Below are 16,887 nucleotides of genomic sequence, written 5' to 3' on the forward strand. Positions count from 1 at the left end.
ATAAAAAACGTGGCCATGGAAAATTTAAAGCTTTTTCTTTTAAAAAAGTGTATCTATTTTTACTATTCTTACAAATTAGCCTTATACAAAACAAGCTGACAATTCCATGGCTTGAAGAATTCTTCCAAGGGTAGGGCTGTAGCTCAGTGGTAGAGCACTTGCCTAACATGGGCAAGATCTTGGATCCACCACCAGAATGGAAATAACACTATTTCCAGTATCTAGAAAACTCAAGACATCATACATCACTTTAAAAAAATATTTGTATTTGTATTACGAAGCACTTAAAGTTGGCATCTAAATAATTAGGTTGTGGGACGATATAGTACAGGGCATTGGTGAGAATGCTGACATTTTGTAAAGTGTACAGTCAAGCAGCAGCAGGACACTGTGTATAGAATAGATGCGTGGGTAAGAAGAATGTTTGTTGTTCCCTCTATGCCTCCCTGAGACAGGTGTGTCCAGATGCTCGGCCTGGGACTTAAGAACCTCTTCCCACATGTTGTCAAGCACCACCAGGCAGGGCCCGCAGTAGGTCCGTCCAGATGCTCATCCCGGGAACCTCGAAATCTCCATCCAGCGCCTTGCTGGAGCGCAGAGTCTCCAGTACGTCTTCCTGCAGGGGTGGTGGGGCCTGGCACATGCTCTGCAGCCGGAGGCACAACTCGTCCCAGGGCATGTCCTCAGGCTGCGTGGGGACCCAGGAGCCCTTGGGCAGGTCATAGTGCAGCTGCGTGGCCCAGGTTGTGAGCAGGCCCAGGTAGGCGCGAGACAGCGCTGGGTGGCGGCCCGCCAAGGAGGCCAGGCGCCTGGCGGGCAGCTGGCGGCAGAAAGCGATCAAGACCTCGGGGCTTTCTAGAAGCCACCGCAGCAGTTCCTGTGTCTCATCCGCACCCGTAGAGTCTGCGTCGCGCAGCAGCGCTTCGCCCACCACGCTTAGCACGTGCTCCCGAGGCCCACGCGCCCACAGCGCATCGAGGAGCTTCCGCCGGGCCGTGGGGTCAGCACCGCCCAGTTCGTGCAGGCGCGTGCACAGCAGCTCCGCGTGCGTGCGCAGCAGCGCGCCCCTGGGCGCGTCCCCGCCGAGGCGGAGCAGCAGGTGCAGCGCGCTCCCGCGGCGCGCCAGGAGCGCCAGGCGCGACTGCGGCGCGTCGTCCTCTCTGTCGGCGGCGGGCCCGGGGAAGAGCAGGCTCGGCAGCGCGTGGGCGGCGGCGGGCGCGAGCGCGCGGTTCCTCAGCAGGCGAAGGGCAAGGCGCGCGTCCCCAAACTCCAGCGCCGCGAAGCTGCGCAGCCCGGGCGGCCCGCCCCGCGACCGGAGCCGCCTCTCTAACGCCTCCCGCGCGCGTCCGCGGTCCGCGAAGCGTCGGTACACGTGGAGCAGATAGCGCGCCCACTGCAGCGCCCTACGCACGGTCGTCGCATCCCAGGAGCGCACCACCGACCCACACGACACGGCCAGCACCCCGGAGAAGCACTCTATCTGTTGCATTAGCGGCTCCATGGTGGCAGCTTCCGCCCTGCCGCTCCAAGGAGCTAGCCGATTGGGCGTGCGCGCGAGGGCCCGCCTTAGCGTGCCCTGCCATTGGACGACGCCCATGTCAGTCTCGCGACGGGGTTTCCGGGTCCCTTGGCGCTAAAAACAAACTGGAAGGACGTTGCGAGCTTCCAGCTAGCCGGGAGCGCATTGGTGGGCTTTTGCGCGCCAGGCTTTTACGTGCCCTTTTTGTTATGAAAATGGCCTTGGTGGACATTTTGAGCGCTTCCCCGAAAGGGAGGTGACGTTCATCGCAGTGCGGATGTGTTCTGCGTGCGAGCTCAAAGCTCTCAAACAGCCCATTTTCCAGGTATTTGTTGTGGAACCAGGGCCCTCACAGACTGGGCAAGCATGCTACCACACAGCTGCATCCCCGGGCTTCTTTTTTTCTTATTTGTTTATTCTGAGTAATTATTCTCCCACTCAATTGAGCAGGCAGCCTTTCAACTTGCAATTCATCTGCCTCAACTAACCTAGTAAATGGCATTACTGCCCTGAGGCCTCTGGGCCAAGCACGTGATGAAATGTTTATGCTCAAGTTAATCTGCTTAGTTATGCCAGAGTCTGTACTAAATTCTGGGTGTTATTATCAAAGCATATAGTTAAGCAAGTTTCGTTTATCCATTAGCCCAGACTATGTTGTTTGGCCTTGTGATTTTATTTTAATCTAACTGTATGATAGGTCTTAAATTCCTGGCTTGGCTGGTAGAAATTACACCCAATGGAGCAGCCCACCTTTTAGCAGGTGTGCAGCTGTTACTGGTTCATTCACTTATTGAATACTTAAGTCACGTTGTGTAATAGTGTGTGGAGAATAGGATTAGAACAATAAAGTTAATAGTTAAATGCTATCCCGTTCCATAGGAAGTGCTAACATTCCATTTAAGAGCGACATTTAACTAATAACCTCATGTGTGGTAGATAAAATAAGAGTCACTAGATCTTGGGTGTTAGGGAAAGCCTCGTTAAACCCTCTTTTCAACTGAATGCCCAAAAGACACAGCTCTGTAAAAGCCCCAAGACCATCAGATCCATTAACGTGTCCTAAAATGCTAGAGTGAAAACCAGATCTAATCCAGGATGAGAAGTCCAAACCAGCATCAGTTCCAAGTGGTTGGGACAGTGCAGAGAAACCTCATCATTTCCAAGCCTTTCTGCTCACCTTCTCAAACCTGATTCTATATTAAATCTCAGCATCACAGTGAGTAATTATTTATTTCACAGTAGCCATTTTTATTAAGCAGATATGCATGCCTATGACGATTTCCCATTAGAAGAAAGCACTATTTGGATTTTGGAACCAGTGTTCCATTAAACTCAGACAACTTAAACTAGAGGTTGAAAGGTGATAAGTACCTTAATTTCAAGAAACCTATGCATTTGAGGCAGAAATTATGAGGACCCCAAACCCACATAAGCATAATGCAAATCAGATTTTGTGTATTTTTAAAATTACAAGTATGGTGTTTTTAAAAACCAGTTGGAAATGGATAAAGTTCTGGAAGGTTTTATAGACTGGCCTTTGATTTATCCCACAAAAATGTTTGCACTATCAGGGAATAATGTAAAATCAAGTAGAGAAATCACAGAAATTAAAATGTAAGTGTAAGAAGTGTATGATGTGTGCTGGGAATGCCAGGAACAATCTTCCACCTGCTGGTTATGCTCTGCAAATTCCTGATATGTGGTAAATTATAACAGAAAATGGAAGTCCAGTATTAGGAAATTTTTATTAAAATAGCATTTCATTCAAACCACAGGAGTTGAGCAACATAAACAACTAAGGAATAGACATTTTCACAAAGCACATACCTCCGAGGGCTCTGGGAAGAATGGAAATCATATATGTAACATACCATGTGGATTTTTGTTACTTTCAATATGTGCTCTGTGGTGTGTTCAGTAAGAGATGTTGAGCACTTGGTCCCTAGTTGGTAGCACTGTTTGAGAAGATGTAAGAGGTGAGGCCTTGCTGGAGGAAGTGTGTCATTAGGGTGGGCTTTGAGAGCTTAAAGCCTCACCTGCTCCCAGTTTCCTCTCTTTCTGCTTCATGTTTGCAGGGGAGCATGCCTCTCTCAGCTTCCTGCTTCACTGCTGCTGTGCTTGCCTCCTGCTTCGGGGCCTCCTGCTGCGGGGCCTCCTCTCCATGGTGGACTCTTGCCCCTCTGGAACCCTGGAACCGTAAGCTTCAATAAACCCTTCTATAAACTGCCGTGGTCATGATGTTTTATCATAGCAACCGAAAGTAACTAATGCAAATTTCCCATTACTGCCATTGTGCTTTGGGGTGTGGATGCTAGCTGAGCTCCATAGGCAGGGCCAGAAAATGTTAACTGATCACATTAATGAACCCCTGTCTTAATTTACTGATTAGTCTAGGAATCCATCCTTAAGCCTCTCTCTATATAACATTCTCTACTAACTAAAATAAGTTCAGAAGTGGCCAGAGGAAGTACCTGCAGTCACTAGGCTTACAGGATTCAGAAAGAATTTTCATATCCTAAAGTGAGCAATGAGTCCAAGCTGAGCGAACACCAGGCATGTTTGTGGGACAGTTTCTTTCCCATGAAGAAAAGTTGAATGAACACAGTCCTTACTCTAAATCTGCTTACAAGTGTGGGACCCTGTATATTTCCAATTGCATTTGACAATCTGAGGTTTATTTTATTTTATTTAAATGTACCTAGCTAATACAAGCCCTGTCTTACAGTGTGTGGCTCATACATTTTGGCTGGTTTGGGTTTTGTTAATATGTACTTCTGCAGTATATAGGCCTTGGCACGGTCTGCTTCCAGTTCTACTCTTCCCAAATACAGAACAGTAGCCCTCTGCATTGTCCTGAGCAGTAGTGGAGGAGATTTCATCAAAGAAAGATGCAGCTGGTTCCTGTAGTGTTTGCTCTTGGTCCTAGGAGGTTGCTCATAGAATACTGCTCAACAGTGTATTTTGATTTGAAAATTTGAGGTGATATTACTCTTTATTGGGTATAATTTGGGAGGTTGTTTTAAGATATGCAATAGGCAAGACATCCACAAACGCACAGCTGAGAAACAGTGAAAGCAATCTATCCGGTGTCTACGTCTGTCACTTTACAGAGTGGAAGGGCCCACTCAGCCTGCCTTACCCACAGCTTTGTTCTGCACAGTTCCAGCAACCCAAAGTCAGCCACAGTCTGAAAATAGTAAGTGGGAAATTCCAGAAATAGTTTCTTTTCAATGAGAGCCATTTTAAAGAGTGTGATAAAACCCTCACACCATTCTGCTTTATCCTGCGGAGGACAGGAACCATCCTTCTGATCAGTGTGCTCACCCTCCATCACTCTCGCTCATTTAGTGCTGCCTTGGTTGGGATGTGAAATGTCCCCGACACACTCGTGTGTTTGAGTACTTTGTCCCCAGTGGGGGGTGTTTTGGCAGAAGGTTAGGGGATCTTTAGGTAGCCTAGCCTTACTGGACGAAGTCACTGGATGGGCCTTGAGGTTTTATAGCCTGCGCCATGTTCTTGTCTGCTCTGTAGTTCCTGACTGCTGGGGGTAACCAGCTGCCTCGGGCTTCTGCCTCCATGCCTTCCTCATCATGACAATTAGAGCACCACCAACACCGAAGTAGGTGCTAAGAACCATTTGCTTGGAATTTGCAATTCATTCACATGTGACAGTAACATTTAATCTCACAGTGCTTTTAAAGGGACCAGAAAGAACTTTGATCTAAGTAGAATCACATTCTACAAGTTCTGAATGCCATTAGAAAAACAAAACTGCAGTGCTATCATTTCTGATTAATGATGACTCTCAAACATAGGAAGTCAATCCTTTTTTGGGTGGTGGGGAGTAAGAGATATATCTTCTGGAGCCATTTTAAGTAACCATGGCCCAGAAGCACAGATTTAGGTTGCTCCAAATTCCATGTTCCAATGTGGAAGCAGTTTCCTGAAGTTTTTTACAACAGTTTTACAAAACAAAAGAAAGTCATAAATAAAGGCAAGTTTAAAATACGCTGGTGGGTACATCAGAAAAGCAGATACAGCAAGGAGGGAAACTTTCCTATAGGCCCAAGATGCTATCTGAGCTTTTGGATTGGTGGAGGCTAGTGTTCTGCTAAGTTAATAGATTCCAAAAAGCATGCACAAAACTGGTAGAACTGTTAACAAAATCTCCTGAAAAGAAGCTGTGTCTACAGAGATCGACCGACTAGAATTTCAGTACTGTAAAGAGATTAGGATGTTGTAGGTTGGTCCAGAAGCTAATTATCTTACCTTGGTGTAGACCTAGCCCTCTGGAACAGCTATTCCTTGCCCACCTCTGTCAATTCTTTTTGAAAGTTATCGTCAGGAAATGTGACTGATCCTCTCAAATATAAAAATCAGTATTTTTAAAAATTACACTTACAGGGCCCAGGGAGATAGCCCTAGTGAATAAGAACACTCGCTGTGTCGGCATGAGGACATGAGTTTGACCCCTTAGCACCTGTATAAAAAACTGGGCGTGGCTAGGCATGCCTTCTCCAAAGTAAACATTGGGATGGAGGGAAAAGGTGGCCCGCAGGAGCTTATTGACCAACCAGCCTAGCAAAAACTGTGATCTTTTAAATCAGTAAGAAATCCCGTCTCAAGAGAGTTTGAGGAAGATGCCTAACTCTTCCTCTGACCTCCACATGTGTACACATGGATCTATGCATCTGTATACTTACATTCACGCACCAAACAAATGTGCATAGATACACATAATATGCATATCTGAAACAAGCTTACTTCTCTCTTAAAATACAGTTTTAAGTGTTGGGACTTTTATATAAAATTAATATTTAAAATCTTTATTCTACCTTCTTATCCATGTTTGATATGGAATCAGCAAAGATGTCTATCGTGTGGATTATGTCATTTGAGGCTAGTGGATGGAACTAGAGACCATCATGTTAAGCTAAATAGGCCAAACTCAGAAAGGTGTATATTGCCTGTTTTCTCTACTATACAGAATCCAGACTAAAGAAATACATAAATATATGTTACATATAACATGAAGGTAGGCCGGCAGTCATTTAGGAGAGCAGTGTTAGGGTTTGGTAAGAATGCTCTTCCATTGTCTCATTGATTTGAACACTTGGTCCTAGTAGGTGGTGCTGTTTGGAGAGGTTATGGAACCTTTAGGAGGTGGAGCCTTGCTGGAAGAAGAATTATATCAGAGTCAGGAGAGCTCTGAGGGTTTGTAATGTTGCTCAACTTCCTCTTCCGCCTTGCTGCTTTCTGTGTGCTATTGAAAATGTGGTCAGCCAGCTTCCTGCTCCTGGTGCCATACCTTGCCTTTCCTGCTATGATGGACTCTATCCCTCTGAAACCATAAGCCAGGATAAACTCTTTCTTCCTTTAAGCTGCATTGGTCATGGTATTTTATTACAACAGCAGAAAGTAATTAATAGAGGTAGTAAGGAGACCAGTGGGAGGGTGAATATAACGAAAGTAAAAATGCTAAAAATGATAGACACATGATAATGTCTTAATGAACCTATTGTTTTATAACCAATTGAAATGATTTTTATTTAAACCATTATATTCCAAAGAGTTTTATTTTTAGCCTAATGTTTTATACATGCCTCTCAAATGTTCTTTATTTGAGTGTCTCCTGCCTGGATATGAAAAGGCTGAAAGCATTGCTCTAACATAAGCCAAAGCCACACCACATTGTAATGGAAAGCACATTGTGTTTCAAATTATCTGACTTGGAATTTTGTAAATAGAAAGGGGAAAAGTTAGCCACTTTCTTTCCTTTTCACCCATTCATGTTTTTCTTCTTTCTCTTCTGAGCAGAGGCTAGACCATCATCATATACACTGTCAACCCCTTCCCTTGACCTCCGATTTACTGAAGTAGCTGGTAGGAGGCCTTAGCAGACAAGCAGGAGGATCAGGGTGGGCTCTGTCTGCCAGGCTCCAGGCACGTTCTGCAGGGTATTCCCTCTTGCACTCCTTTGGACTTCCTGCTTATGCTGACGTACCTTGTTGACTGTTTTTACCTCGCCTAGAATCTTATTAATATTCTTCTGTTTATTTATCGTCAAAATGTCTCATGAATCTGCCCTTATTGCCTGACAGGACCTGAATAGATACATTTGCCCACATTCTCAACCTTTTTATTAAGTCATGTGAGTCGTAACATTTTCCATCAGCACTAATATAGATAGTGATGAGTACTTTAATGAATGTATTTTCAAATACCTGTCATTGACATATGTGCTGCCAATCTGACAAAAATCGTCATTACAGACATTATATGACAGGCAGTATGAAGTCATTCCATGATGTGATTAACTGGATGTGAACAAAGCATTCCTTAATAGTGGGCATGGTGGAGATGTTGGAACATGGATACAGATGGCGAAGACCGTAGAATACCTTATACAGGGTCTTTTGTTTGTTTGTTTGTTTTGTTTTTAATATTCAGTTGGCTTTCAAATCTTATTGTTAATTTTGGAACACAGCACTAGAACATAGATCGAATCTGGGATAAAACAATGTAGAGAATTGATTGTCATTTGCTGGACAGCTAATAACACTGAGATAGCCTTGGTAAGCAAGGAGGTGATCTCCTTGAAGAAGTGGAATAAGAAACTTGGAGGGCCTTGAGAGGCTCCGATTTCAAAAATATTTTTCTTTAAGATTAATGTGTGTGTGTGTGTGTGTGTGTGTGTGTGTGTGTGTGTGTGTGTGTATGCATGGCTCTGTGTGTGGGAAAAGTCCAGAAGAGAGGCCTCAGCTTATATGGTTGCTCAGATCTGAATTTTGTTTCCCAAGATTGAGCAGTAATTGCTCTTACCCACTGAGTCATCCCTCTAGCTCCTGGAGAATCTTGAATTAGTAGATATCTGCAGAGAGATGTGCTGTGCTCTTTCACTGAAATGAAAGAGTAAAATACACATAGTGTTGACTTGGATGATATTAATAACTGAGCAAGAAAAAGCTCACAATACAACACTGGCCTCACTGAAACTCCCCACAAACTTGTCTTCAATTCCCACCTAGTCATTCCTCACACTATTTGGAATGCCCTGGATTTACACATTAGATGATAGCATGGAAAATTGGTGACAACATGCATTTACAAGAAGTTCAGAAGATAGTTTAGACTAGCAATCAATATCAACTCAATGCATATTTTGTCTTGTTAGTATCTTAGGACAATATTACTAATGGCACCTCTGAGTCCTGGCTTGGTTTTTGTTGCTGTGATAAAACCTGTTGCTTACCAAAAATAACTTGAAGAGGATAGAGTTTTGTTCATCACCAAGGGAAGCTAGGCAGGAGGCTCGAGGCAGGAAACTGGAGGCAGAAACTGAGGCAGAACCATAAAAGAACATGGCATACTGGCTTGTTCCCCATGGCTACTTATCTAACTTTTCTAAACAGCCCAGGCCCGCCTGCCCAGGGGATGGCACTGCCCACAGTGGACCGGGCCCTCCTGTATCAGTTAGCAATCAAGAAAATGTCCCACTAACACACCATAGGCTAATGCCGTTTGGGTGGTTCTTCAGTTAAGTTCCTTCTCAGGTTACTCCAGGTTTGTGTCAAGTTTAGAGCCAAAGGGAACTATGGGAATCTGAGAATCTAAATAGAACACAGGGTAATTCTATCTCCTTAAAAAATGGTTTTGTAGTTTGACATCAACTTGCCAATGCGTTCTGCAGGCATTTGATAGTGTAGAAACTTCTCTATACCCAAGACAGGCTCTGGAGTTGTGTTCAGATAGGAAGGGAAAGGACTGGAATGCTGAAGACAGCTTCTGTGCGAACGCTTCATCTCCCAGCTTCCAGGAGCTTCTGTGGAGCCCACTGCTCAGTGCAAGCCAGGGTCCCCAGTGGGCTTTTCTGTTGGCTTCATTCATGTTATCTCCCTTTTTTTTCCCCTAACATTTTCCCTAAATAATTTAACATAATAAAATTTAAATAAAAGAATAACGAATCATAAAAAGTTTCTGTGTTTCTTAAGATTTATTAAAAGCAGAAAAATAGTTCAAATTCAACCAAACTACATCCTGAAGGAATGAGATAATTTTCTAGAAACATTCATTAAATTACATAGAAAAGGACAACTTAAACAATAATTTCTCCCTCTCCTTAAGTAACTGCAACTCATACCTGAACATTTAACTTGATCCTTCTTGTTTTGCTAATATTAAAACTAAATTCTTGAGATAATCCCACTGGAAGAAGTGCTTTTTAAGTTTTATCATTTTTATGTATCTCCTACTGCTTGGATAACTGCTCACTTTAAAAATTCCATCTAAGAATGACAGCAATGAAATTCATATTTTTCATAATGACACAAATCACCTCAAAAGTCTTTATCAATACACATTGTACACGCCCATCCTCTGTGTATATTGCATGTATTTTGTGCAGTGGACTTCCCTAGAGTATATATGAGTTAAACTAATTTTATTTTTTTATATTTAAATATTTAATTTTTCTTTTATAATTAATGACTTTTTTCCCCTAATGGTAGAATAAGAAAGAAAAAGAAGCAGTCGGAGAATGAGCTGTTTTTATTTTGAATTAGAAGTTGGATTTTATGTAGATCTGTGACACTGTCTGTGTGCCTTCATTTTGTCCAGTGATTATTGCATGTTGCTGTATGAGCACCTGCCAGGAAGGAGTTCTTGTTTCTGGTTCAATAAATTTTAAGTGTCTGTGGTTCTCATTTTCAAGTCTCCAAAATTTTTATATGGATTCTTTAGGCACATTTTTTTCATTATTTCTCAGCCTTCTTTTTTTCTGCATGGCTGAAATTTCCAGACATATAGCCCAAAACGTCCTAGGAGATTTAACATATATATAAAATAAAGCTAAGCAAATGGAAATTGAAAAATGCATGCACATGCATGCACACACACGCATACACAAACTCACTTTAATTTCCAGGATGATAGATGAATCTAATTTTCCTAATTAGTCTCTCACAAAGTAGCAAATATAAGAGAAATTGTCAAGAAAGCTGCTGTATTTAATTGCTTCCAGACCTAATCTGGGTTCTGAGATTGGGCTGGTCTGCTAATAACATTAATGTCAAGGAATGTTCTCACCAGAGATTCCTGGTATTTCAAAATAAACTGGCTGAAACTAGCCAACAAGTGATTAAACTAACATTTGCAATATTACAGATGCATTTTATTGAAGGCTAACATTTATATAGCATTGCTTCTTAGTTAATTGTCAATATTTAAGTCTAAAGAATGCTCTCAAAAAATTAAAATAAATGTTTCATTAAAAAGGAAAACAGACCAGGTGGTGGTGGTCCATGCCCAACACTTAGGAGACAGAGGCAGGTGGATCTCTGTGAGTTTGAGGCCATTCTGGTCTGCAGAGTGAGTTCCGGGACAGCCAGGGCTGTTACACTGACAAACCCTGTCTCAAAGAAAATAAAATAAAAAATAAGGAAGATCAAGGGACAGTACAAAGAATATCCTGTCACATTTAAAGGAGATGGGCCACCTGAAAGGAGAGAAAAGTTTTAGAGGCAAAATGATTTTATAGCTAAGTTTTTTCTTTCATTTTATTCTTTTAAAGAACATAATGAGTGTGTTCGTTTTCTAAGTCCCCATGTCATGATTTAACAGATCTGTACATGCTCCTGCTGCCTTTTATTGTATAATATGGGGCATCTTCATCCATTGCTTAGTTGGTATTATTTTGGTATTTATGTTTTTTAAAATACATCTTTCTAATTGTATGTGTGTGGATATTTTGCCTGCATGTATGTCTGTGCACCGTGTTCATACTTTGTACACATGGAGGCCAGAAGAGGATGCTTGATCCCCTAGAACTAGGATTACAGACAGCTGTGAGGGGCCATGGGGGTGCTGGGAGCTGAACCTGGGTCCTCTGCAAGTCCCGGTGTTTATGTTTTGATGTTGCTGTCCTGAGAACCGAAGACCTCACTAGTGAGCAGCAGATTTTTCCTCCTTCATGTTTAGTTTTGAGTAACAGAAAATGCTCTGAGATTAGAACAAGACAGACTATTGAGGGAAATGTAGGGTAGAAAACAAGAAGAATAATAATAAAGGTAATTTTACTATATAATGGCAAATAATTACAACTATTAGAGATTTTTAACCTTAGTAATAGTAAACAGTAATAGTAATCAATGATATAATTCTAAGCAAAAATCACATTTTATGATAAATTGATTTATTAGCAAAACATTAATTTAGAAGAAAACTATTAATTTTACCAAATCAAATAATATTTTTATTTTGGTCTTAGTTACAGAAAGCATCATTCATTTGATTATATGTATTTAATGATAAAATATATTTATTCATTTAGTAGTGTTCCTGGCTTCTGCTTAGTCAGTCTCAGAAAATATCTGTAATTGTGCATGGAGGCATCATTAAAATGAACTTTGAAGTTTGGTCATTCTCTGGCATGCTGATTTTAATTAATTTGTTTGCATGTTTAGTTAAAAAGAAAAGTAATTTAATTTTAACAGAATGGCTTAATGTTTCTATCGTGAACTTTTGGATCAGCTCTCCTTATTCATTAAATACGCTAGTGCCAAATGCTGCCTCTGTGCTGTGTGCTGTAGCCCTGGGCACACCAGCTCTGCCATTGCAGCAGTCCAGGTATTTTCAACTTTAAATCTATATGTATATTCTTGAAATTTATAATCTCTCTGTGTTCCTGGGCAAGGAACATAAACACTGAATATTAACCTTACACTGAGATAATAGAAAACTACAAGGTAAAGGATAATACAATAGAAACTTCCAGAAGAAACTAATTTAAGAAAGTAGGGTGTCAGGGAAGTGGAAAGACATAAGGCAATGGACGGTGGCATGTTTCGTCCACTGGGAGTAGCGTGGCTGAGGAGTATGCGCACACTGCTGGCTTGCTTTCTGATTCCCAGTCTTTTCTCTCTTTCCCTTCTTCTCTCTCTTCCACTTTTACGCCGGCCCCTGCCATGGCCATTTCTGCTTTCCCTCATACATGCACGCACATTTGCTTCTGTATACAGTCAGGACAAGAAATGATGAGGTTTGTAATATAGAAATACTTCTATATATCTATATGAACTTTTAAACAGAGAAGCTAATGCTGTTTACCATGAGCTTAATTTGACTGAGGGTCACAGAATCTTGTTAGCCACACTGACTCCAAAAGAAAACCCTACCTTGCTTCTCTTTGTTCTCACATGGGATGCTATCTGAATCTGTATTTGGTACTTATGGACTCTTCACTAGGCTAGCAATTCAGATGTCTGTTTCCTTCTCTACTGGAAAAATTTCTCAAGAGAAATACTGTCTAATTCATCTTTGGATTACCACACTGAGAAATGATGATTTCTACATATTAAAACAATACAACAGAGGTGTGTTTGCAATTTGTAAGAAACATTTAAAGCATTATCACAATTTTTGTGTGTTCTTACAGATTAAAAATGGGGTCTAAGTCTTTGAAAAAGAAGAACAAAGCCAAAAATACTGCACATTTTTGAAACTACAAACTCAAAAATATGGAAATTGTTAGTTTTAGAAAAAAAACTTAATGTCTGTATTCATAAAGTCATCTGTATTATTCCCATACATAATTTCATCCTGTTTACAATCTCTGCTTTAATGAAAAAAATGATGTTTATTTTGACACATCTCCGAAATGACCTATCTGTCCCCACATCAAAACAATTAAATAAAGCCATAGGATTCGAATCATGTTCTTTCTCAGCGTGGAGCCTAGCTGTGTTTCCTTTCCTTTGGTGACTAGAAGGACTAGCAAATCAGCCCAACATTCAGGGCAGAGTATAGGGTTCCTCAGTGCCTGTAGCTGTAAGGAGAAGGACAAGTAAAAGTTTTTGTCCCCAGCTTCTATACTTGGGCCTCTCTTGGATTATGTTTCTTTCCTGTTATCTCACTGAAATATTCTTATTTACTAAGAAGTGAAAATATCCTCATAGGTGGCATTAAGTTATCCATGTAAAAGGATGGATGAATATTCCGTTAGCAAGCAAACAGAAGTATGCAGTTACTGACATGTCTTTTGTTTACTGGCCTGGAAATTTGTCTTTTCATCGTCTCCTTATGCTGTGGCCACTGAAGTCATTGCTGAGTAGACCTGAGTAGCTTCCCTCTCATGATGGAGCTATATCAAGCCCCAGGATCAGGTAACAAGCTCTTCCCAAGGTCTGAAATTCTAAGGAAGATATTTGTTGAGTTGAAGTTTGTTGTTAGAAAAGTTACAAACGTCAGAGTGCTGTGGGAAGAAGAAGTTGAAGGAATGGACAAGAATGTTCACATAAGGAAAAGAAAGAGCAGCACAGTATCAAGCATAGCAAATGGCGAGAGTTTTTCACACACCACAAAGCACACCAGCCCTAAGCCACGGCCATGCTGCGCTTTGTTTACAAGCCCAGGTGTGTATAACTAGGGACTTGCTGTGGCTGGGATGGTGGCAGGTGGATTGTGTTTCAGTGCATTCCATGGACCTCCTGCCTGAACTCTTCCTTAGCAGGGTCTGTCCTGATGTATCTTCCTGTGTCATGGGCAGGCATATACTTGCTATCCTTGGTGGAGATACATCTTCCTGAAACTATCTCCTAACTCCAGAGACTGACATTTTGCTGGACCTGGAAGCCTATTTAATAATATTCCTTGAGATCATCTCCTCTTAACCTGCTGTCCCACTGTGGACTCAGCCTGCCTATGCTTAACTTGCCTTTAGGAGAGCAATGTAACCAGCCTTACTATGCACTGGATTTGCCATACAATCAGCAATTATAACCTAAGACAAATCGCTTTAATCTTAAGTTATCCACTTTTCCATTCTTCTGACCTCAAAAGATGTTTGTGTGTGCTGTGGTAATTATTTCCTGAAAACAGCCAAAAGGTTAAAGGCAACCTTGAGTAAAACAAATGTCCCATAAATGTTGGAAAGAACATGTGCTATATGTTGATAGCATCTCAGTGGTTTTGCCTGCTATTCTAGGTCAGTTGGTGTCAGTAACATAACTTCTTCCCCTTTGAGACTGTTAAAGAGCTCTGCAAAGAATCACTCATTTCCTTCTCATACCGTGTCTTGTCTTCTGTGCTGATCAGTAAATACAGAACAAAGCCCTTTGTTTGGGACAGGCACTCTCTCAGGTATAACTGTCAGGCAACAGGGACAGATCAGACACGTATGACAGACAGATTTGAGACAGGCCAGTAACGACAGACTGCAGAATGATACCACATGCAGGGATAGAAGTGGAGGCTTTAAATTTGTGCTCCTCTTTGCTAAGCTACTCCAAGAGGAAGCTGCTTGATTTTCATTCCTTCATGTGTTACTGACACAATACAGGATTTTCTATTTTGGGTTAATTATTTTCTCTCTTATAGGGTATTTTGTGATAACTACTAAACAATTGAACTATGATCACAGTATTTTATATAATTGTATCTGTTTCTGTCCTGTTCCTGTGATCAAACACCATGACCCAAAATGACTTAGAGAGCAAAGAGTTTATTTAGCTTAAGATTGGGAAGGAGAGTCCATCATGGCAGAGAAGGTAGCCAGAGCAGGAAGTTAATGACTGTGTTTTTATGTGAGATTAGTAGAGGGGCTGGAGAATGGCTTAGAGTTTAAGAGTGCTTACTGCTCTTGAAGAGGACCTGGGTTTGCTTTCCAGCACTCACATCAGATGGCTCACAACCACCTGTAATTGTAGTTCTAGGGGAGATGGGTTGGTCTCTTTTGGCCTTCTTAGGTTCCTGCACTCTGGTGATGCACGTACAGAGAAGCAGTAACATACACATACACAACACATAAAAAGATCTACTGAAAAATGTAAGCACATCATGTATTCACAGGCTAGGCATTGTTTGGTTTGAAGCACCACTCTGACTCTACAAGTCTGGACAACCTCCACACTTTATGGAACAGTCAATAGACTTTTCTACCCTTTACTGCTCTTGGGTTTTCTTCTTGTTTTAGCTCATGCTTGTTTATCATTATTTTGGCATCTTGGCTTCAAAACGGGAAGTGTAGATTAGCTAAAGACATGGGGAATAGAGGTGTCTAGACCAACATTAATGTTGTTGTTTTTTTTTTAACCTGCTCTTGTGTTAATTAGTTTATAGGTCCAATTCCTGGGCTATGGTGTATCCAGATAGCTGGTTAGATGTTACTATGTTGTCTCAATGAGAGTATTTTTGAATGAGAATTAAAGTGGGTATACTGATAGAGGAGATTGCCATCTTTGATCTGGGATGCCTCATTCTACTGCTTGAAGGTTTTAAGAAAATGAAAATATTGTTCCCAAGTAAGAGAGACTATCCTAGACATGGTGGCCTTTGAATGAAGGTATTAGCACCTGCCTGCCTCTCAACTCAGACTTGAAACACTGGCTCTAGCTCAGTAGCAGGCTCTGCAGATCTTATAATTCATGTAACTTGTCAGTTTTTGTAATTGCATGTGTTGATTCCTCTTAATAAATCAGATGTATTCACACTCACTGAAACACAAGCACATACACAGATACACTCAGGACAAACAGAACTTTATAATAACTCGGCTATATGTACATCCACAGAAACACTGACATATATATGAACATACACATGCACACAGATACAAAGAAACACATACACACACTACTAGTTCAGTTTCCCTGGAGAACTGTGATCAGCATATTTTCTGTTATTGTGGAGATGTGCTAAATCTCCATTATCCAAGGACCATTTGATGAGTTATGGAAGTACAGGTCATGAACAGATTGTATCAGTTCTTGGAAGGTGGCTTTAGAGAGGCAGGAGGCAATAGCCATAATGACCGGGCATAATGACCTTCAGTCACTGCTGTCCCACCCCAGCACAGATGAATCACCTTGCAAATTAGTATTATTTATATTTTGTAACATTTGGTAGGCTTGTTCAACTCCACCAATCATTTCCATTTGAACACATTCTTAGTTACAAGTACAAGCCATGGGTGCCTGCTCTATTACACCCCAGTTTATAGATTTGTAGACAATATTCTAGCACGTTTACAATATACTCTTTCTGCTGTACCTAGCAAACAGTGTTAACTGACAGTCTAATTCTCTCTACTTCTAACTCAGATTCCCTTTCAGGAATCCAGACACCTTGTTCAGAGGAAACAAGTCACCATCCTTGTACCTGTCACATATGAAGTCCACAGTAGATGACCATGACATTCCCCAAAGCTTTATTTCAAGATGCAGTCAAAGTTTTAACTGAGGTTACAACATTCTTTAAGTATTAAAGGGTCAACCCTCAGAACACTTAAACAGGCAAAAGTGAGTGCCCTTTTCATTATCCTTGGGATTAGCTCTGAAAATCTAATCCATCTCTGGTCTTTCACAGGATCAAGAGGT

General features: G+C 41.4%; 1 protein-coding gene across 1 annotated transcript; it reads right to left on the reverse strand.

Annotated features, from left to right (window-relative positions):
• Positions 1-245: 245 nt before the first annotated feature.
• Fancf (FA complementation group F) lies at positions 246-1,836 on the reverse strand. Its single transcript, XM_037199211.1, has one exon. The coding sequence runs from the start codon at positions 1,595-1,597 to the stop codon at positions 506-508; it is 1,092 nt and encodes a 363-aa protein (XP_037055106.1). The 5' UTR covers positions 1,598-1,836; the 3' UTR covers positions 246-505.
• Positions 1,837-16,887: the final 15,051 nt, after the last annotated feature.

The sequence above is a fragment of the Peromyscus leucopus genome, chromosome 1 (genome assembly GCF_004664715.2).
Source record: "Peromyscus leucopus breed LL Stock chromosome 1, UCI_PerLeu_2.1, whole genome shotgun sequence".
Classification (NCBI taxonomy): Eukaryota; Metazoa; Chordata; class Mammalia; order Rodentia; family Cricetidae; genus Peromyscus; species Peromyscus leucopus.

What these genes read in the sequence shown, in the direction of transcription:
- Fancf (XM_037199211.1), bottom strand. Translation starts at nt 1,597, where the DNA reads ATGGGCGTCGTCCAATGGCAGGGCACGCTAAGGCGGGCCCTCGCGCGC.